Genomic DNA, 24,030 nt, shown 5'->3' on the forward strand with positions numbered 1-24,030 from the left:
CCAAAGCCCAAAAAATGAATTAGAGAATAACCCAGAAAGAATAGATAATCTAAAGCTTGTACCCGAAACAATTTGAAACTTGAACCGATGTCGAATCCTCAATCTTCAAACGCAAAGGCCTAGTTCCTTTGTTTACTCATGAATTAGTCTCCAAGAAAAATACCAAAAAAGCAACATAAGGTGTTGCACCCCTTCAACCTGGAAGCTTAAAAAAATTGCAAGTCAGATATCCTTGAGAGACCATAAGTCATTGATTAAGAATGGAGAAGTGAACAAGATCCATGAATAGTAACGTAACAATACCTAAGAACCCTGCTCTGATACCATGTAAAGAATAATAGAAGAAGCAGAATGTAGCTGCAACTCTTGGGGAGTCCAGCTGTTAAAATGGAACTCCCCACATCAATTCATATTTATAAGATAACAAGGGTAACAAAAAAGAATAAACAAAGCCCCAAACCCCTCTCGGTATTGGCGCCAACGCTAATTAGCACTGGCACCAATACCGAGACTACAAGTCTCATAACATTTATAATTTGCTTAGTTATAATTTGCTTAGCGCAAGCTTTCACCCAAAGAACAAGTTGGGTAAGGGCAATTACCAAAATCTTTATACATGCTCATTTTCATTCACTAATTCAACAAACTCTGATCAATATCAAAGGATATTTACAGTATTTTAGTGCCCTCTTGAAAAACAGAAACCACAATTGAATGGACCAGAAACCACTCAAACTTTCCGCCTGCGTGTCCTCCGAGCAATCTGTAAGAAAATAATAGTTAAGTTAACTAAGAAAAGGACATTGCTTCATACCATGACGGTTGAACATGGAAGGGAAAACAGGGAGGGGGAAGGAAAGGAAGCAAATGACAATACTAAGAAAAGCTAAGAGGAATTTGGACAAGCTTACAGCATCCTGTACATCAATGACTTCTGAAACAGATGTGTCTGCAGAAACTGGAATTTTCTGTCCTTTCTTCCTCTTCCCTGCTCATTAAGATAAGCAAATTGTCCATAAGATAAGGCAGGAACAATTTTAGAATGTATTGATATTTCTGCATTATACATTTCCACTATAATACATGTGTCCATGTGAATAGTGCGGGATAGATGCATAAACATTAAAAAATTTAGTTAGTATTTGTATCTGGATACCATAAACTGAACTTGTTAAGCTCTTTACTCAAGTTATTTAACCTTGCAAACTAACTACGACACTTACGAAATTTACTATATTTTGACAGCTCAAACAAAAGCAAATCGAAACACAGTAAGAATTTTCTGCTTCCCACTGATTAGTTAATTTCCTGAATGGGTCCTACTCACTAGTGGTTCCTGCCCACAATTTTTATGGCTGTTTCTTATTTTCTTGTTTCTTTGTTACCTTTTCTTTTTTGGTTCAATCCAATTGATCTCATCGCCTCACTCCTGATCTACAAGCTATTCATCAATAATGTAAGCACAATGTACAGCAATCCTTTTGCATCGTTATACAAAAACAAAAAAAGAATTAGACATGTCTGCAACTAATATAGACATCAACCCATAAACATTAAAATTTGATCACGTCTTTTTGTCCAGATACAATGAAATTGAACTGATATTTTCTCCATCAAAATTTTTCTTACTAAAATAAAAAAGAAATAAAGGTGTCACCATCATGATTTAAAGGGTTGCAATTGGTGTCACAACAGTTTGCGATAATCCATAATACGCAAGTGGATCAGGACTCTCAATCTTTTTCCCTCCTCAACTAAGTCGCTGCTTTTCAAAGTTGAAACACTGTTCTTTCTCCCACAAAACTGTTGGAGAACACTGACATCAGAATCTGAAACCATCAACCTTGAAATCCTATACTTTTAAAGCTTTAAAACTTGAAAGGTTGAAACTGATTCCATGGACCAGGTTGCCAGGGTTGATCATCAAAGACAGACAGTAGAGGAGAGATAGCCACAGAGGCACAGACAGAGAGATCACCAGATAGAGTGGGAGAGAGATTGCAGGAGACATAGAAAGGGAGACAGATCACCACATACGAAGATAAAACTAGAGATGCATATCAATAACCATGGGGAAAAGGTACTAAGTTGGGCCTCAGTCCAAGTTCCACATTTCTGGTAAGAAACCCTAAAAGTCCAAAATGAAAGCATGCAATGGTGTGAAGGAATGGCTTGGATATGGGAAACATGGATAAGTTAAAACTAATTACCACAAAGGCTGTCCACAGCCAACCAATTGTGGTCTATATAGCCTAAACACCCATAGACGCTGCTATGTCATTGATCAATGCGTCTGACCTGTCCCATAATAACACAGCCCCAATGAAAAGCGAACAAAGAAGAGTGGCTGAGACCTGAATCCACTTGCATTGAGCTAGACTTGATTCCTACAGCATCATGGTCCAAAATAACATACCTAGGTTTGAAACACTAGAACCGTAGAACAGCTGGCTGTCATTTCGATCTTCAGGGTCTGCATGGTACTAAGATACGGCAATACAAGCAGCTTGACAGAAACGGACGGCTGTTTTCTGGAGACTGAAACATCTCTGCTACAGAAGAATCCAGATTTGGACATAACAAAGGTAATTTATTCTCTCATTGGCAGCTCAGAAGGTAGGAGAGTAGGATTAGGCTGTCATTGAGGGAGGAGATCATTGGTGCTGCAGGCCAAGAAAAATAAGAAGGGCAAGGGAGGAGATGAGAATACCAGCTCCCACCAACTTGTGAATGCAAGGAAGATGGTCATTAGATGTGCCTTCCCTATGCCGACCAGAATTTTCTTTTAACAGCTACGACAATGACCAACTACATTGCTAACGGAGTATCTATGTTGTTGTGTAAATGAAAAAGACAAATTAATAGTTTAATACTTGAAAATCACATCATGATCCATGGTACAATATTTCTAAATTATATACATCTTCCTTGCACCAAACAAAACGCATATGATTGAAAACTGAAGTATCCATTCAAGAAACCTTTTCAAAGACACTAAATTTTTAACAGCAAATCCCTGGTGTTCACTGCACATGATAGACAATCAGAATAACAGTTGAAAACTAGATAATCCATGAAACGACAGAGTCACTGCACTAGATCGTGAAAAGCATTTAGTAACCTTTTTTAACAGTTAGCTCAAAACAGGATTTTGAGTTTCAACCAAAAGTTTAAAACAAATGGTTAACAAAATATCTCTGCTGTTTTCAGCAAATGACAACGGCAACCATATTAGCACTAGAAAAATAGTACAATCCGTAGGATGTAATCCCATTTATGAAATGATGAAAAGTGTGTTTAATAACCTGTTTGACCAGTCAGCTCAAAACAGGACCTCAACTTCCAACCAACAGTTTAAAAATGCTGTGAATTTTTTAGTTTTCCCATCTCTTGTCTGGACTTGTGCTACAATGAAACCATGGAAGGATGAAATTCCCATCCTCCCTTCGCCTAAAAGCAACAAATAGAAGACAAGAACCTAATAGCTTGGAATAACAATTTACCTATTTAAAAAATTTGTCAGTCGACTCCTTGTTCCAATTAGAATGGTCTACCAGGTCAGCAAGTTTTCAGAATAAACTTTAATCATATGATTATGTGGGGTCATGTACATCTCTTCCTTTGTCTAACATATGCATGTTTTAGGGCCAGGAAGGATGAAAATTTTATCCTCCTCTGGCTCATGAAAAACTAAAATGGACATGCTATAGAATACTAACTGCAAGAAAAGGAACAAACCATTATCTATAATTTCCTTTCCCTTATTTTTTGAAGTTGTCTGTTCTTTGGCAGCTCTATCTCCAAAGGCGTCAATAACTTCCGCAGAAGCACCAGAAGAGGATTGTATTCGTAGGTCACTGCAATATTTCATCTATTAGTTTATTTTACACCATTTTGGATCAAATAAGATGAGTAGAATAAACAGCATAGAAGACCAATCAATGCTAGCAAATATGAAGACTCAGTTTGTCCACATCTTCCTTGGCATTAACTTAAAAGTAAAAAAGAAAAACAAAGAGAAAACAAATACATGTTTGACAAGTTTCACTTCTACAGCTCAAACAAACATAATGAAAATGTCAATAAATCCTAGCATACTTTCCAATAACCTTCATAAAAGACACTTTTCCTAATTTTAAGAAATGAAATACAAATTTAACTTACAAAGACAGTCATTAGGACGACAATTTAAATATTTCACTTTGAGGCATGATCTTTGTGTCCAAGTGTGATTTAGATTGTTAATATGACAAGAACATGAACCAGTATTTCTTGTAGTGCGAGAAACAATATCCACACCTGACACTTATATCAGAAATAGGAACTTTGTTCCCCCAGGAAAAAATGTTTTTAAGTCCTAACCATAACGATACAGAGGAGCTCTACCAAATTTTACTGAAATTTTCTTTCATAGATGTTGTACACTAATAGAAAAGATCATATAATCATCATTAACTTAAATAATTCCGAGCTATGTCCCATTACTGGCCTTTGAGTACAACAGTAAGGAGGAGTGACATGTTAAACATTAGAGGGAAAAAACAAGGGGTAGACCAAAGGTGACTTCGGAAGAAGTAAAAAGGAAACATATAAATAGCTTGTGGTTGACAACTAACATGACCTACTGAAGTTGAATGGCGGAACAGAATTCATGTAGCTTGCCCCCATTTAGTTGGGAAAAGGCTTAGTTCAGTTGAGTTGAGTAAGTTCTATTCCTAACAAGGAAAGTAATGTAGATCGAATTAAGAAGATAGATCTGCTGGTGGTGGGCTCCTTTTACTTATATTTCATATTTCGAACTATATCCAAGATCTGCATACGAAGTGTTGTTGTTGTTGCTGTCCTGCTGATATGTAGATCAAATCTGATAACAGAGAAGCCTATGCTATGTCTGTGATAGTCACCCGACTGAACAGAAAGAAGAAAACAGAATACCACAGACAGGAAGGAAAAGAAGATATGACATATAGAGAGAGAAGGCCGAGTATCAAAAGGAAGACTAGAAGAGGAAAAAGAGGAGATTGATGGAAAGAAAATATAGGGAATAAAAGAAAGGAAGAGAGTAGATTGTGGGTGAGAGAGGAGGGAGAAGAGATCATAATCTCACTTCAATTAAAAAAAAAAAAAAAAGATTTTCTATTCCATTCAAATCGTAGGGAGGCTGTTAACAGCCTTACATATATAAAGACTTGTCTTAACTCAATCTCATTCGTAAAAGGAAAGTAAACAAAAACATGACTATCCTCCAACCGTAGGCTAAGGGCAGTTTCCTAATCTAATCTGAAAAGCTGGAAGCAAGGATAAGATTGAATCCAATCCTGATTATACTACCAAATAAGAAATAAAATAAAAAAATGCGTATTGGATAAATCTTCTCCTTATACTTATTCTCGTGTTACCTCTTTAAATCTAACTTTGGGGCTTATAAAAGAGGCCCCTTAAATTAAAAAGGGTAAAGCCCCCATGTGGTGCAACCCTTGTGCTTTCAATTGGTGAGACAGTTGAAGAAGTTAGCAATAGTGGGTTTTTTGACCCAACTCCTCTTGTTCATTTGTAGGAGATGATTCTCTAATGCAAGTTCATCCTGTGGAGGGAAGAGAGAGAGAGAGAGAGAGTCTCTCTCTAAGCTTGCTAAGTTTCTTTTTTAGGAGATGATTCTCTAAGCTTGCTTTGTTTCTTTTTTCACTTTCTTTTGCCCTCAGGCTTGTATATTCTCCCCTTCTTTTTCGTAATATAATTTTTATTCATCCAAAAAAAAAAAAAAAAAACTAAATCGCTCCAGTTTTGCAATTCCATTATGTTAACAGAGAGAGAGAGAGAGAGAGAGAGAGAGAGAGTCGAGAAAATCCAGTGAAGCTATGTTTGTTGACAGAGGAGAGAAACAGGACAGAAGGGGATAACTAGATTGGTCCAGTTTTGCAATTCCATTCTGTTTAAAGCCATGTTTGTTGACAAAGGAGAGAAATAGGACAGAATCATGAAAATCCTGTGACCAATTTTAAAGAACCATAGTAGGCATAACGACACAAACCCAGTGACAAATTCTAAAAACTAATTATAGAATCAGAAAGACTGAAGAATCACTCGGAGTGGATCTAATAGAAAGACATGATGATAGTGAATCAACTACTCACCAGCGTCGTGAAGGAAACTTGAGTGCCTCCTGCTTCAATAAAACATCCCAGTAAGCAAAGAGTTAAATTGCTCAATCAACTAGACAATTCTACACATACCTTATCAGAAAAGGATGCACTGCTAATAGTTTCCCAACTCTCACTTGATAGGCATAGTAGTTCAATCTCTCCGCTGTCATAGGTAATCTTCCAAATCCACCAAAGACATACAATTTTGGGTGGTCAGAAAAAAAAAATAGAAAAATTCCATCCATGAAAAGAAAGGAAAAAATGTCAGTTACTATATGTATATAAAGTTATAAACAAACAAAAATAATCAGATCCACGAAGGAAATGAAGATTTTACCAATGAAAGTCAAGAATGAAACAACACCAAGATGTGATGTTACGTAAGAAGGTGAGAACAATGTGATTTCTTACATCCAACTAAAAAGAGAGCACCAAGAAGGCAATACATGGATAATGTGTACTGTAGCTTTATTATCACATGATAAATAACAGTCATGCCTTGTTAACCAGGACCTTTCTACTTCCAAGGCCCCCCTTGAATCATGTTAGATCTACAGATCATGAGGTTTTGGGGCAAGATTTCCCATGATCTGTGGTTCTGAAAGTTTAGGAACACAGTTCCTGAATTTTGGGAGCAATCTGAAATAGAAAGTAGCAAAATGCTCACTTTGGTATTTGAATGAAAGACCACCTCAAGTATGAAGGACATATACCAAACTCAAGCATTGGTTGATGAAATATTCCCATTTTTCAAAATAAAATTAGGGAGAGGGTTCTTTGAGCAAGCGGCATAGGGGAGCACACCAATGAGAGGCAATGGAGCAGTTTCGTAAATTGGAGGCAGAGAAGTCAATTCTGTGAGGATGAGAGAGAGAGAGAGAGGGTGCTAGCATACGATCCACAGTCGGCTCGGAGAACCTTTTCCCATAAAATTAATGTACTTGTTAAGATGTTTTACATTGTCCATATTTTAGTCATATTCCCATCCTTTTGGTCATTTCTTGATAAGTAATGACATTCATCAGAAAAATAAAGAAAAATACACAGCAACATATATTACAACAGGAGGTAAAATATTTTTTGATCTGAGGTTGGCGCACGTTAGGCTCTGGTGGCACACGGTAGGGTTTGTCGCTTGCGGGACTTCGGTCATGGCCGGTCCTCCATCTCGGGAGGAGCGGCCCCCTGATCCTCTTCTCGGGGACAGCGCTGGTAGGGACTCGGCTAACTCTTTCGCTGCGGTGGTGTCTAGGTCGCTGGCCATTCCAGGGGTTGCGATTGATGTGAAGAAGCCTTCGACCTTCTGGTGGCGCACGGTAGGGTTTGTCGCTTGCAGGACTTCGGTCATGGCTGGTCCTCCATCTCGGGAGGAGCGGCCCCCTGATTCTCTTCTCGGGGACAGCGCTGGTAGGGACTCGGCTAACTCTTTCGCTGCGGTGGTGTCTAGGTCGCTGGCCATTCCAAGGGTTGCGATTGATGTGAAGAAGCCTTCGACCTTCTTTGGGGCGCCTGCTATTTTCTTCTCCAAGGAGGAAGTGGAGTTGTCGGAGAAGGCTTTCTCCACTTCCCTGGTTGCAAAGTGCAGTCACGGTAGGCCTTCTATATTTGCGCTCAAGGAATTCCTTCAGAAGCGGCTGTTCCTGCAGGGGGAGGTAATGATTTCGGCTTTGGATCCGCGACATCTTCTCCTGCGTTTCTCTTTATCGTCGGATTTTGTGAAGGTGTGGTCAAAAGAGCAGGTTCATGTACAGGGTTTCCTTCTGCGATTTATGAAGTGGACTTCAGATTTTGTTTTGGGCTGGGAGTCTCCTTTCGCACCCATTTGGGTCTCCTCGCCTGGGCTGCCAATAAATTTTTATCAGGGGAATTTTCTGATGTCCATTGCTGGTGCGATTGGTAAACCCTTCAAGGTTGACGCGGCGACGGCCAGTTGCACCCGTACTGTGGAGGCGAGGTTCTGTGTTGAGGTGGATCTGCGTGCTGAACTTCCGTCTGAGGTGTGGATTGGATGTGGTTTAGATGGGTTTTATCAGAAGGTCTGTTACGAACATCTCCCTTCTTACTGTGGGACTTGCTCGAAGATTGGCCATTCGAGTGGTGCCTGTAGGAAATCGCATAAGGAAAAGTGGATCAATGTGCCGCCGGCTACTGCTGGTCCTAGTGGGGATCTTCTCCCTAGTTGTCCTGCCGTTGCGGGAGTGGGGGTTGAGGATGGGAACAAAACCAGTGAGGGGGTGTTTTTACCAACAGGTGAGGGGTCTTCTCGAGAAACTGGTGGGGGCTCTGGTGTTGCAGCTTTTCAGAGGCAGGCTGGTTCTCGGCGTAGTGCAGCTAGGAGAGGTGGGCGTTGGAAACCTGCTGGGCAGCAGGTGTTGGTTGTTCGAAAGGTGCAGGCTGCGTGAAAAGAGCCTTGCGATGATGCTCCAGATGCAGCTGTGCAAGCGGGGGTTCAGTCTAGGGGAAGTGTTAGTGTGGAGGGTGTTGGCGTGGCTCAAGAGTGTGCTGCGGGGGAGCCTTCTGCTCAATTTTTGGAGTCAGGAGAGATATCCGACCGAGTAGACTGAAGCCTGCTGTGTTGAGAAGGAGGGACTTGCGGTGTGCAGGGAGGTAGCGCTGGTTGCGGCTGGTGATTTGAGTCGTTCTTTGACTGTGGGTAAAGGTACAGTTGCTGCAGCTGATGGTGACCTGTTTGAGCATTGTTCGAAGTCAGTGGGTGAGGCCCCTGTGCACTATTTCGAGGGTGATGATGTGCCCAGAAGGGCTAAGGATGACTCTCTGGTCACAGATTTGGTTGACTCGCCTGCTTTAAGTCGCGAGGCTTTACTGGAAAGCTTCAAAGAGTTTAATGTTGCTAGTGAAGGTTGGATACACAAAACGTTGGACAGGCTAGGCGAGGAAAATAGCGTTGCAGCACCTGCTGTCCATCGCGCTGGAAGGCAACAGTCCTCCTGTTCTCTTTTTCTCAGTGCCGCTCATGTTTACAATAGAAAAAAAACTAAGAAGACCAAGAAGGTGAGGCCAGCAAAGGAGGGGCCGCCGCGACCTATTACAAGATCGGTGAGATCGTTGGAATCCACTCCGAACGGTTCTAAATGAGTTGCTTGTTTTGGAACGCTCGGTGTATTGGGAATAAGCCTACCATTAGGCGAATGAAAACTTTGATAAATCTGCATAAGGTTGACATTGTTGGAGTTGCAGAACCCAAGGCGCATATTTCAAAGGCACGTTTGGTGAGGAGGCGGGTGGGTCTAGAGGAGATGCATGTTGAGGAGAGGATTTGGGTCTTTTGGCGAGCTTCGCTTCAGGTTACAGTGTTAAGAGGAACATCGGCAGTTCGTCACGCTACAGCGTGTGGATGCCAGTGTAGGAACCTATGTTGTCACCTTTGTCCACGGTCTATGCTTGGTAGCAGAGAGGAGGGAGATGTGGGAGAGGCTTGTTTTGTTTTCCAGGTCTACCCCCTTCCCTTGGGCGGTGGGTGGGGATTTCAATGCAGTGTTGTCCCTGATGGAGAAGGTTGGTGTTGGCCCTGCTTGCTCGTTGTCCTTGGATGAGTTTGGGAGGTTTGTTAGTGATGTTGGCCTTATTGATGCTGGCTATGTGGGTAATATCGTTACCTGGACTAATAATCGGTCAGGTGTTGCTAGGGTCATGGCTAGGTTGGACCGGTTCTTGCTGAATCCTAGGTGGGTTGAGGCCTTCCCTCGGTGTGAGGTGACTCACCTTAGCCGTACGTGTTCTGATCACGCCCCACTATGGCTCTCTTTCTCTTCTTCTGGCAGCCGGGGGTTTTCAGCCTTTAAATTCCGGCAGATGTGGTTATTACATCCGGGGTTTCTTGACTTTATCAAAGCCCAATGGACTGAACCGGTGGCTGGTTCCCCCCCGCCCTTGTTGTTTTGTTTTTGAAGCTTAAAAGGCTTCGGGGTGCACTTCGCAGGTGGAACAAGGAGGTCTTTGGCAATGTGCATCAGAAAGTCAGGGATGCGGAGGACTCAGTGAGCAGGGCAGAGGTGGCTTTTGATTTGAGGGCCAATGATGAGGCTATGGAGGTGCTGGTGGAGGGTAGGAATGTTCTGTAGGAGGTTTTGCTTCAGGCGGAAATCTTTTGGAAGTAGAAGTCCAGAGTTGCATGGTTAAAAGAGGGGGACCAGAATACAAAGTTCTTCCATTCCATGGTTAATATCAGGCGAAGGCAGGCTGTTGTTTCTAAAATCAGAGGAGAAGATGGTGAGTGGTTGGTTGACGAGAGTTTGCTGTCTTTGATTCCCACGGTAATGACGGAGGCTGAGAATGCGGCTCTTCTTCTTGTACCCTCTTTGGAAGAGGTGAAGGGGGCGGTGTTCTCCTTGTCATGTGATAGTGCGCCGGGCCCAAATGGCTTTTCTGAGTATTTTCTCAAGTCTTGCTGGGAGGTGGTGGGCCATGATGTTTAGGCTGCTGTGGTGGACTTTTTTTAGGGTGGGGATCTTCCTAGAAGTTATACTTCGGCCAATCTGGTGCTCATTCCCAAGAAAGAAAATCCTGAGGTAATGGTTGATTTCCGTCCTAGTAGCCTCTGTAATTTTTCTTATAAGATTATTGCCAAGATCTTTGTTTCTAGGTTGGCGGGGTTACTCCCATCCTTGGTAAGGGAGGAGCAGGGTGCTTTTGTGCAGGGTAGGTGTATCCAGGATAATATCTCTATTGTGCAGGAGGTTACTTAGGATTTGAATAGGAAGACTAGGGGGGCAATGTGATTCTCAAGCTTGATATGGCGAAAGCCTACAATCGGCTAGAGTGGAAGTTCTTATGGTTTGTTCTGTCCAGTTTTGGCTTTAGTAAGGCCTGGACTGCTTTAGTCAGGAAAACGGTGGAGAATTGCTGGTTCTCGATTGTGTTGGGTGGTAGCCAGTTCGGTTTTTTCAAGTCTTCCAGGGGGTGAGGCAGGGGGATCCTTTGTCGCCGGCTTTATTTATCTTGGCCGAAGAAGTGCTAAGCAAGAGCATCAAATCTCTTTTTGCGGAGGGGCATGCGTCTTACTTCCAGCTGCCAAGGGGGTGCCCTGGGATTTTGCTTAGCCTGTTTGCTGATGACACCATTATCTTCACCAGGGGTTTGAAGAGTTCTCTCAGGCAGATTATGGGGTTTATTGGTAGATATGAAGGTTTCTTGGGGCAGCTGGTGAATAGACAAAAAAGCTGCTATGTGTTGGGAGAAAAGGTCTCCTTGGCGAGAACTCAGATGGTAGGGGCGGTGACTAGGTTCCCTAGAAAGTCGCTTCCAATTATCTACTTGGGAGCCCCTCTATATGCTGGAAGAATGAAGATTTGTTTCTTTAATGGTATTATTGACAAAATAAGGAACAAGGTGGTAGGGTGGAAGGGAAGGCTCTTATCTTCTGGGGGTCGGGTTACGCTTCTGAAACATGTCCTCTCCTCCATTCCCATCCACATTCTAGCAACGCTGGTTCTACCTAAGGCAGTCATCCAGAGGTTTTATGGGATCTTTGCTGATTTTTTGTGGGGCAATTCGGAGTAGGGAAAACGCAAGCACTGGGTGTGTTGGGGGAAAATATGTAGGCGACTGGAGGATGTTGGCCTTTCGCTCAGGCTTAAAGGCCTTTGGAGGGTGCTCTCTGAGCAGTCTCTATAGAGTGATTTTTTCAGGGCTTAATTCTTTAGAAATCTCTATATTACTCTGGTAGGGTCGCACGGTGTTGGGTCCAAGTCTTGGCCTAGTACTCTAGCCCATAAAGGTTTTTTATTGGATAGGTCGAGGTGGCTGCTGGGCCTTGGGAATGCCTTTTTCTGGCTGGATAACTAGACGGGTGCAGGCCTGCCGATTGATCATGTTGACAATGGGCTACTAGTAGATGTGGACCTGCGGGTCAAGGATGCTGTGGGGGAGAATGGGCTGTGGAGATAGGACATTTTTACACACATTGATTCAGCTGCTGTCAAGGAAAGCATTTCACTGGCGAAGTTTGCCATCTCGGACAGGAGTGATGTATTGGCATGGACCCCTTCTAGTAGTGGGGGCTTCACAACTAAGTCAGCATGGAATGAGGTGAGGAGTGCCTTTCCTGTGACCCCTTATTCCAGGTGGATATGGAACCAATCGGTCCCCTTGAAGGTGGCTTTTTTCTCCTGGCAGCTCCTCAATGGGAAGATTCCCACAGATGATTCTCTAATGTTGGTGGGAATCCCCTTGGCCTCGAAATGCAATTGTTGTGGGAGTCCTCGGAGGGAAACCTCTGATCACTGCCTGGTGACTGGTGGTACGGCTGCCAAGGTTTAGGGTCATTTCTCTTGTATTCTTGACATTGATTCCGTTCCCACTCAGGATGTCAGAGGAAGATTTACACAATGGCATGGTTCGGCGAGCTGTAAAAGCCTTAGTGCTTACATCACAGGAATCCTGCCTTCCTTTATTTTTTGGGAGCTTTGGAAGGAGAGGAACAACAGAAGGCATGGGGAGAGACGGCGCACTGCTGGAACAATAGTTGAGCAGATTAGGACTTGGGTAAAGAAGGTGCCCCTTCCCGCCAAGGTGAGTAGGGGGGGTCGGTAAGAGACGGCTTGATTCTCCAGTGCTTTGGGCTTTTGGTTCCAGCTCTTAAGCTGTCACGGCCTATACCAGTGTATTGGTGTCCCCCCTTCGTTACAGTAAAGCTGAATGTGGACGGTGCCTGTAGAGGCAACCCAGGGTATGAAGGGGGTGGAGGGGTCATAAGGGACTAGAACGGTGTGGTTCTTGCAGCCTTCTCTAATTATTATGGCCTTTGCACTAACTGAATTGCGGAGTTAAGGGCATCGAGGGATGGATTGGCTCTTTGCCAGGAATTAGGTCTGATGGGCCTGGTGGTTAACTCGGATTCTGAGTCTACGGTCAGAATGGTCAACCGAAAGAGTGTGTGGGCTGTGGAAGGGATGGTACTGGTTCCAGGAGGTGATGGTTCTTATGTCTTCTACCAGGGCCTCACTGTCCTTTTCCTTTCGTGATAGTAACAGGGCGGCTGATTGGCTAGCAAATCTTGCTTGCGAGTCTGGTTCGTCTACAAGTTTCCAGCATGGTTATCTCCCTTCGGGGGTACCAGGGAATACTTAGGGAGGATAAGGCTGGGCTGCCCCTCCTTAGGCAATAGCACACGTGGTGTGGATACTCTTTGTAGGGTTTGGAGTTGTGGTGAGGTCATGAGTGCTGATTCTCATTGGGTTGGGGTAAGGCGGTATGTCCCCCCCCCCCCCCCCGTGTATTCTTTATTATTTTATTTGATTATTAATAAAATTCTAGGGGCTGGCCCAGGTCCCAGGTAATATTCGGAAAAATGTATATATATATATATATATATTACAACAACAGACTGCCCAGATGATCATAGGATAGTACCATGTATACACATGCTGTATAGTACTCCCCAATAATGGTGCATTTATTTAGGCAAATGCACATCCATTTGGCTTTCTTGTGGTCCCATTTATTCCATGTATGTCCAAGTAAGGCTCTGTTTTGGAAAATTTTACTGTATTCACTTTGTATTTTATTAGTAAAAATTTCATGGGGAAATTTTTTTTTTTGTTGGGGGGGGGGGGGGGGCTTATATTTTCCAGATTATGCCCTGGCAAATTTTATGTGCAATTTGACCATAAAATCTTCCCTCGTTAAAGTTTTCAACATCTTGAGTGCACCTAGCCTTAGATGGATCACACATGGCCTATGTATCTACAAGTATCAAGTGGACATGTCCAAACACGATTCTCACAACCATATGGTACGGACTGCATAATTCAAATTTGAATGTATAAGAATTTTATGCAATTATTTTAAATAATTTCACCACGTTGAATAAATGGCAAACAGGCATTTGAAAATCTTATAATGATAATTTACATCGTAATTTACCTCCTATAAACAAACATTGGAAGATTTTTCAACATGGAAAATCTTCCAACCATGTCAAGTTTTCCAAATTGAAGTTTTTTTACATGGAAACAAATGGAGATGAAATTCTTTGAAGAATAAGTTAACATGCAGAGAACAATAATTTCCAGAATTTGGGTTGTTGACAACTTTTCCACCCTAATTGGATGTAAAGTTAAACAGAATATAAACTATCCTTAAAGACTCCATGATAGAAGGCCTTTTTTATAAGGCCAGACAAACAATATGAGATTTTGCAGTACAGTTTCATCATAGTTAGCATCTTACAAACAAGCACTGGAAATTTTTCCATCAAGTAAAATTTTCACGCAAAATTGTCCTCCCTATAATTTAATTGAAAACAAATGGAGCTTATAAATCACAATATATTGATAATGTTCTGTGGGCACTCATGACCACATGAACATAGAATCATGTCCATAAACCAAAATGCTTGAAAGAATCATCATTTAAGATGGTAAGGGAGTAAATAAAAGGGAATGAGGCTACAATTATTTGAACCTTTGTCCAAGAGCAATTCCAGATGTAAAAACCTGTCCATCATTCACTACAAATGCTTCCATTGGGGAGGATCAGGCAATCAGTTATTCCCTCCATTTTCCCAGTGGTGTCTGCAGTCAGAGTTTCAGGCTATGTTTGGAAGCCAGGAAATGAAAAGAAAAAATGTAGGAAGACAAAAAACATGATGACACAATCATAGTTGTCATGGCGGTTAGGCGACCCAAGGCGGTGGCGAGGGCCAAAATTCAAGGCGACACCAACCCGGCGAACAAGGCGCCCGCCTAGGCGACCAAGGCGCCTGGAGGCATCGCCTTGACAACCATGGACACAATGATTGAATTGTGTCTCTCTCCAAATTCAAAATTTTTTGAATTTTTTTCTGTTCTATTCTTTTCTTGGCTTCCAAACACGCCTCAGGGATAATCAGGTCATTGAGACCTCAAATATTATTCCTGAGAAGTTGGACCAGCAGATTACTCACAGACGGTGCGGGAAAAAAATGAGTCTCGTCTACTAATCCTGATGTTGGACCAGCAGAAAGACTACGGAAACACAGATGCATTGTTGCCGGTGGAGCCACGTGGTGTTGGCGGAAGATTGGGTCTCAATTATCTGGTTGATCATTGATCCATAAGGAAGTTGAATCAACACTACAAGTGATGAAGAAAATGGGTGTAGTCTTACCTGAAGGTGAGAATCACAGCCACAAAGGAATAACAAAAAATAGGCTTAGAGATAGAGGTCAAGATGAGGGAGCTTTTTTCTTTGTTGGGTGAGAAGGCAATCCAAGATGAGGGGAGCTTGTTGACAAAGTATCATTGCAGAGTACCCCTGAAGCCACCTCAGAAGATGATGAAAATTTGAAGTTCATCTACTATTATTGGAGATGAGCAGTATAAAGACCCAGGGAAGTTCCAAACATACTGTTGTCAAAGGAACTGCATAGTGTTAGCAATCAATATGGGTCACTACAGTGGTTGATTATCAAAAAATGAAGTTGCAACAATGCTTCAAATACTGAAAAAAATGGGTCTGGTTTTCCATAGAGGGCAATCACAGTAATAAACATTGAATTTAGGGATAGAGGTTAAGAGGAGGGAACCACGCTGATGGTGTCTCATTGCAGAGCTCTCTTGAAGCACTTCCTAGGCACCAGAATAAAAACTTCAAAAACCAATTGCTAGGAATGGTGCTATACTCAAGGTTTAAAATATCGGTATCGTGTCTCATATCTGTCGGGTGATTTTAAGAGACATGTCATATCGTATCATGTCGTATCGTATCAGAGATACGTATCGCACGCTACAGATACGTATGAAAATGGCCAAGATACACATGAAAATACACTTCTGGAACAAAAAAACAATACAAATAAGCAATATATATCATGTATCATGCATAAACACTAAAATGGAGAATAATATATAATTAGATAAGTGCATTAAAGAAATTGTTGTAACAGATGAGGTTCCTTACATGTATCCCTCTCTCTATAGCCATGAAGAGTGCGGGGAGGTTCAAACTCATATCTGGAAGAGTTTTTAGGAATAGGAGCGACTATGATGATGTTGTGCACTAGCCGAACATAAGCACAATACCTCTTTGCGTTCTTCTTCAAAACAAGAAATAGGAATGTTGTTTATAATGTCTTTGGCCCTTTTTGCGTTCTTCTTCAAAACAAGAAAGAAGAGCCATTGCTAATGGCTTCTCTACCTCCCTTTGGCTTGACCCCTGGCATCCCTTAGGCATTCTTTACAATGTCTTTGGCCCTAGAGCTGTCTACTCTTCTGGTATCCCCAAATCTGCCCCCTGTCTCTCATCATCTCCCTTGGTTCCTGGTCCCCTCCTTCTCCCCTTCCCCCTGTCCTATCCCAGATCTGGCCTACCCTCCCCCTCATTCACCCTCCCTCTCCTACCCTTGTGGATAAGGCAATTTGGCTTCCCTCCCCCTCTAGCAGTTTCACCACTAGATCAACTTGGAACTTTGTCCACAACCCTTCCGCCCCCGTTCCCTAGCACAACCTAGTCTGATTCAAAGGCTCCATCCCCCGCCATAGCCTCACAGACTGGAGATCGCTTCATCTTTGCCTTCCTACCCAAGCCTTTTTACTGCACAGCCACATCCCTGTCCACCCCTCTTGCACCTTTTGCTGGAACGGTTTTGAGGACACTGCCCATCTCTTCTTTGCTTGCCCCTTTTCTTCTACAATCTGGACAAAAGGCCTCTCTTCCATCTGGTACCGAAGTAGGAGACACCTTCCTTTTGACCGAGAATGCATCTGGTTGACCAAAGCCTTTAAAGGCAGCACCATCTGTGACAGTATTGGGAAGCTTGTTTTTGGCTTTGTTGTCCATCATATTTGGATGGAGAGGAATCTTAGGAGATGGACTTCCAAATCTAGATCTTTCGACTTGATTTGGAAAGACATCTCCTTCGAAGTTTCCTCTATGATCAGCACCATTCCTCAACAGTCCCTCATGGATACCCCAAGGAACAGGCACATTGTTGTTACCTGGGGTCTGGATCGCAGTATGTTGTAGTGCCCTTTTAGTTTAAGGAGGACTTGTCCCTAGTCTTTCTTTTTCTCCCCCCCTCCTCGCTTTGTACATTCCCCCCCCCCCTTTTTTTCTCCTTCTAGCCCCCTTCTGGGGTTTGGTAATATATCCTTATTCACCAAAAAAAGAAATAGGAATGTTGGTTGAGCAAAATCAACCCTACTCGCACCTTTAGAATCGTTTTCCCTTGAATGAGTAAATCCCATCTCGATTCTACGAGAATTTTTATGAAAGCGTTTCATTTGCTTCTCTTCCATGGCAATTTCATTTTCCCAGATTGTATCCTAATTTTTGTTCTAATTCTTCTTCTGATAATCCATTCAACCTCTGATCAAAAATATATACCTTGGTTATATTTCATCTCTTCAACAAGTTTACTAATGAGCATAATGGCCCTATTGTTCTAATGGAGAGAAGAACCTATGACTAGCCTTTCGGGAAATTTCCAAATGAACAAGTTCAACGAAATCTTTCAATTTCTTATTTTACTATGTTCAACTCTATAATCCTAACCTAGTAGAGTGAAAGAAAGGGAAGAAGAGAGGCAGAAATGAGGTTTTTGGAGTGTAAAAGAGACCGCAGGTTCTGTTTTGCGTCTCTGTTTCACAAGCTAAGTGAATAGAAGGAAAAAATCAAGTCTATCGCAGTGTATCGACTGTATCGCAGCATCTCGTGCCGTATCGGCCCATACTTTTTTTTTTTGCCCTTTTAATCTACGTATCGACTGTATCGTATCGTATTGTAAAAATATCGCACCGTCTCGGCCGATACGATGCAATACAAATTGATACAATATTTTTAAAAAAAAAAAAACAGAGACGTCTCGGCATGCATCGTCTCGCAGGCCTGCGATACCGATATGTATCGGCCGAGATGAGACGAGACGGCGCGAGACTTAAAACACTGGTTATGCTGCTAGGATTGATAAGAAGTGCATGACCCAATTTAGATCCTGAAGTTACTGCCTTTGTTATTTCTGCTGCTGCTAAGTTGAATGTGCAGTTGGTGTTTGAGATTTGATTTTTGACTTTGTTTGATGTGTTGTTGTATTGAGCTTGGCATAAAGCAGGAGTATGAAGGGTTTTACATTAACTGAACATGGATTGACTATTGTAATGGCCATAGTTACTCATTGGTCGCGCCTTGCTGTCATGGTGGTGTCGGTACACCACCTTGAATTTTTGACCCTCTAAAACGCCATGGTCACCTTCCCGCCTTGATAACTATGGTAATGGGGATCTAATAACCTAAGTGTTAGGGACTAGAAACCAAGAGAGAACCTAGAATCGCAGCCAAGGAAGAATAGTCCAGGCTGGAGAAAACTAGACATCAAAAACAAGACTAATCTGATCTAATCCTCCCGCACTCTTTCTAGGGCGGGGTTGTCTTTGTTTTTTGCTTTTATTTGGGCCTAGTGCCTTGTATATTCTCTCCCCTTCGGGCTTCGAGCATCCCTGTTTCTTTCCTTCTTTGGTATTGAATTTTTATTCAACCCCCCCCCCCCCCAAAAAAAAAGAAGGATGAAGGACAACTCAGCCAACTTTGAATCAAATCCAATGGCTGGATAAGTTATCATGAAGTTACAGACAGCAAGTTACTGAAATAGAAAGTCCAGAATTAGTAACTAAAAGGAAATAGCAACTATAAACCAAAATCAAGTCAGTTTCCAAATAGAAACAAGGATCAGAATTGGGAACCAAACTGGACAGAGAATAGCAAATGGTTGCTGAAATTAGAAACTTGCGGAATTAGCCATAGAATGTATACTGTAGTGCTGACAGAACTCAAGGTTGATGGACAGAATAGGCTAACATACCAGCACTAAAGCTTGATTTGAAACTGAGATGAAACTAGCAATAGTTAGTCAACAGAAGAGCATCATAGAAGAAAGAATTGAAAAAAACTGGTACGCAGGAATAAGAGATAAGTTCTGACCTGAAAAATGATAAATCATTGGAAGAACAAATTAAAGCGAAGAAAATAAGTAGACAAAAGGATATGTGTTCAGGGCATAGTTATCAAGGCGGCAAGGCGACCATGGCGTTTTAGACGGTCCAAAACCAAGGTGACAAGGTGCCCGCCTTGATAACTATGGTTCAGATATCACCACCTGAAACACTACCTTGGAATCACCATCACAAACCTACTGAATCACCATAGTAGGGCTTGAAACTGAATCACCCCAGATCAATTGGGCAAAAGCCATCTTCACTCATAAAATCGTACTAGGTGCGAGGGCCTTACATGCTTATATAATGTTGATGCAAAATAAAGCAGAAGAGAAAATAGAAAGTAGGGGAAAAGAACGCTGCCTGGTTGCATGGCTCCTGTGCCCAGACACAAGAGCGTGCAAAATTATTGCCCCGACACCCATGAAATAAAAAATCCCATCTGAGTTGATACCCCTACGCACGCTCTCATTGGCCCCCGTGTTGGTGCAGGGGGCAGGGGCTACACAACCAGGCAGCGATCTCTTGACCTAGAAAGTATTAGAAATTAGAAACTAAACACCTAATTTCGTTTAGGCCTCAAATCCCTCATATTTGGGCCAATAGAATTGGCACATTACAACAGAAAACCTAAAAAATACTAAGCACATGACCCATATAACCCATTGTGGACCTAAAATTGAATCTAACTTGAACAAACATTGAACCGTAGGTTTAGGTTGACCCAGAAAACTGAACCAAACCCAAAACAAAGGCTCTTCTTCTCTTCTTGCTGGAAATCTGCATCATATTGATAGAAGTTCAGAATCAGAGGTTTAGGGAATAATGTGACTTGTCATTAATGACAGAGGTCCTTTTTATTTAGGGAAATTTATGTTTACCACCCCTGTGGTTTCAAACTATTACATCTACCACCCCTGAAAATTTCCAAATTACATCCGTACCCCTGAGTGCTAACTCTGTTAATTTTAATTTGAAAAGACAATTTTACCCTTTCTTATTTGTTATTAATAAACTAACCCCACCCCACCATTGTTACCGTTGCATACCCAAATGGAGCGAGAAGGGTTTGGGAGCACCTGCTGCTCAGGCGACCACCTCCTGCTCCGGCAACAACCACTTGCTGCTCCGACAGGTTCTTCTTCTTTTGCTACTTCTTCTTTTGCTGCTTCTTCTTCTTCTGTCACTAGACGAACTGGTTTCCAAAGCATCAAATCAGAAACCAAGCATCAATTCTTCTGTTTCTGTTGGATTGCTCTGCATTTCTGGGTTTCTTGCTTGAATTTCATGGTCTTGAATCTTGATCTGTTGCTCTAAAATCTAGATTTGGTCCTTCACTAATCTCGGGAAGAACTGTTGATCATTCTCTACCAAATTCTTTGGATAAGATTATGAAGTGTAATCTAGTGCAAAAACTAGATGGGTATTTCGCAGAAGTGTGGCTTTGATTCAAATTCATCTGTATGTTCATTCTCTCTTATAATGTCCCTTGTTGATCTAAAACAGAGCTTGTTTTTGTTGTTCCTTATGGACATTGAGAGGTCTCATCATATAGAGCCTGAGCCCGCTCAACTCCACAGCCCTTTGCCTGCTCCCCTTGAGCATAATTCAAATCTGCAAACTCCAAACCCAGAAATAGCTGTGAAGCCCGACATGCCTTCTAGTAGTCATCAATTAAAGGTTCGGCAGAACTTTGATAACAAGAATGCGGCAGAATCTGATTTCATCACCCCACAGAAGAAGCTTCTCGACTCCTTTGAGCAAGTTGAGAAGGTTGTGATAGAAGAATTCAGGAAACAGAAATGTTCCTGCAGCGCAAAAAAGATGGAAAGACAAAAGAAGGTGCACACATTAATGTCAATGAGATGACTAGATAGAGCATGGACAGGGAGGGGAAGCTGGGGAGGTGAGAGAAGGGCTATGATCTTCTACTTTAGCCTTTGAAGTTGATCTCTTGGGTAGATCAGATTTTTTTTTCTTTCTGATTTGTTCTAGGCCATTAATGTCTTCTGCTGAAGGTCTGTTGTAGCACTATTAGGCAGGTTCTGCTTCTCAATATCATGGGCTGAGGGTCTTGACTTAGGATCACTAGTAGACATTATTTTGTAACAATGTAAATAGGGGCATTTCCTATTCATCACTTGAGAAATTCTTAGGCCATGTATGATTTTTTACATCATTCAATAAAAATAGGTGGTCTTTTGCGGCTATTTTTGCTTCTTTTGTGGTTTTCCTTACCAGTGAGATAGTGCTTGATTTCATGATATGGTTCATGGAAATCATGGTCTTCAATATCATTCCAATCATAAGATGCTTGCTTCAGGCTTTTGCAGCATTAACACTAATGTGATTGATTTTTCTCAAGTAATTTACATCCTGTTGAACAGATTGGCTGTTGGTCCAATTTAAGTTTGTGTAAAAATACCCATCAATATTGTTCTTGAATCTTAATGGGCTTTCAAATTTATTAGTGAATCGAGTAGAGAAAACTTGTAAGAAGACATGCTTTGCACATGGAAGACCGAGAACTAAGAGCAAGAGCTAGAAGACTCTGCAACAACCAAAGAGAGAGAAGCAGCAGAGAAGAAGAAGGTTCGAAAGAGAAATATTGTATACAAGAGTTGAATGTAACGACTCATAATGATGGAAGAATATGGACCAATATTGAGTTAACTTCTATGACCGGAACCTAATATTCAGTTACCTCTTTTATTCTTAGCAATCACTACTTTCTATTTGTGAAAGTAGGGAAGAAGAAGTTACCTGTAGGAGCAGAGCAGGTGGTGGTCGTCGGAGCAGGAGGTGGTCCCGGAGCAGCAGGTGGTTGCCGGAGCAGCTGGTGCTCCCAAATGGGGGTAAATATGGAATGAAGTCTATTAAGGGTATTATGGGCATTTATGTTAAATTTGGGTGATGACATCATCACTTAACTGTTCTAATCTACCGATAGAGGTGCAGTTGTAAGAATATTTCAAAATACAGGGGAGGTTTTTGAAATAGATCAAATTTCAGGGGTGATAGGCAGTGTGAAACCACAGGGGTGGTAAACTTAAATTTCCTTTTTATTTATAATATGGTTACAACCCTAAAAGGGTAAAAAGTTAAAAATGGAAAAATAAACAAAAACCCTAAGTAAGGTGCTAATAACCTAATCACACAGATCTCAACACTTTCCCTCAAGTTGGTGCAAATATATCATACATGCCCAACTTGGAGACCAGTGGATGAAACACCTTACAATTTAAACCTTTTGTGAACACATCAGCTAGCTGATTAACAGAATTAACAAAAGGAATACAAATAATCCTTTGTTCAAGCTTCTGTTTGATGAAGTATTTGTCGATCTCAATATGCTTTGTCCTGTCATGTCGGACTGGATTGTGAGCAATACTAATGTCAGCCTTGTTATCACAATAGAGGCGCATAGGACCTTCAAAAACAACTCCCATATCACTCAATAATCCATTAAGCCACATGAGTTCACAAATCCCTTGTGCCATGTCACGATATTCAGCTTTAGCTCTAGAACCTGATACAACTGGCTGTTTCTTGCTTCGCCATGTGACAAGGTTACCCCAAAGGAAGGAAAAAACCCAAAAGTAGATCTCCGGTCATCAATAGATCCAGCCCGATCGGCATCAGTAAATGCTTCCAGTATTAAGTTCCCATTGTTAGAGAAGAGATTACCTTTGACAGGGGCAGACTTTAAATACCTCAATATACAATATACTACTTCAAGTTGAGACGTCTTGGGATGATGGAGAAACTAACTAACAATGCCCATAGCAGAGGCAATATCAGGTCTAGTATGGGACAAGTAAATCAACCGGCCAACGAGTCTTTGGTACTGTTCCATGTCGATAGGGTCACCCATGGCACTGCAAAGCTGATGATTAACTTTCAATAGGGGAATTTGTAGGCTTACATCCAAGCATACATGTCTCACTGAGAAGATCTAAGACATACTTTTGTTGGGAAATAAAAATGCCCTTGTTTGACCTTGCTGCCTCAATCCTAAAAAAGTACCGAAGAAGACCTAGATCTTTGGTTTCAAACTCCTTTGTTAATAGTGATTTCAGATTGGAAATCTCATCATCACTATTCTCAGTTATCACTATATCATCCACATACACAATGAGGGTTGTAATCTGATTACCGGTCTTCTTCACGAACAAGGTGAAATCTGCTTGACTTTGTCAATACCCAAACTTCTGCATATCAGAAAGCGACTAAACCATGCTCTAGGAGATTGTTCGAGACCATACAACGACTTTCGAAGTTTGCAGACACATTTAGTAGTAAATGGGGATGTAAAACCAAGGGGTATGTCCATGAAGACTTCTTCTTCAAGGTCTCCATAAGAAATGCATTCTTAACATCCAATTATTGAAGGTTCCACCCAAGATTTGGCAGCACATGATAGCAATGCCCTAACCGAATTCATCTTTGCTACAAGTGCAAAGGTTTCTTGATAATCGATCTCGTAGGTTTGGGTGAAGCCTTTGGCAACCAAATGTACCTTGTATCTCTCAATAGTGGCATCTGCCCTTTGCTTTACTATAAACACCAATTTGCATCCAACTAATTTTTTCCCTATGAAACGAGGGATAAGTTCCCAAGTACCATTCTTGTCTAACGCCTGCATTTCTTCTAGCATGGCAGCCTTCCACTTTGGATCGTTGATGGATTCTTTCCAATCCTGTGGGATAGACACAGAGGGCAATGTGGAAACAAAAGCTCGGTAGGAAGGTGATAAAGTTTCATAAGAGACAAAATGGGATGATGTGTACAGGAGCTGATTCCTTTTCTAATAGCAATGGGATGGTCATCTTGCACATGATTAGCATCACTAGGAATACTATCAAATATAGGAGAGTTGTTACCTGATGGTGGGGGCGAATCTGATGAAGGTGCCACAATGGGATATGGTTGGTCATCAATGGTGTCCTTTTTCTTGG

The 24,030-nt window shown here is 41.8% G+C and overlaps 1 protein-coding gene across 7 annotated transcripts in view; it reads right to left on the reverse strand.

Moving 5' to 3' along the window:
- LOC122651608 (sister chromatid cohesion protein PDS5 homolog A) overlaps positions 1-24,030 on the reverse strand; it is a 136,460-nt gene that overhangs the window by 4,602 nt on the left and 107,828 nt on the right. For 2 of the 7 annotated variants that reach the window (XM_043845058.1, XM_043845057.1), the window contains exons 27-31: positions 6,234-6,320; positions 6,135-6,163; positions 3,739-3,857; positions 912-1,056; positions 688-763 (exon numbers count right to left, since the gene is read on the reverse strand). In XM_043845058.1, coding sequence (XP_043700993.1) covers positions 688-763; positions 912-1,056; positions 3,739-3,857; positions 6,135-6,163; positions 6,234-6,320 — 456 coding nt within the window. Of the gene's footprint in view, positions 1-589; positions 764-911; positions 1,057-3,738; positions 3,858-6,134; positions 6,164-6,233; positions 6,321-24,030 lie in introns of those variants that run through there. The other 5 variants (XM_043845063.1, XM_043845060.1, XM_043845061.1 and 2 more) reach the window with 4 other exon arrangements.

The sequence above is a fragment of the Telopea speciosissima genome, chromosome 2 (assembly GCF_018873765.1).
Source record: "Telopea speciosissima isolate NSW1024214 ecotype Mountain lineage chromosome 2, Tspe_v1, whole genome shotgun sequence".
Lineage (NCBI taxonomy): Eukaryota > Viridiplantae > Streptophyta > Magnoliopsida > Proteales > Proteaceae > Telopea > Telopea speciosissima.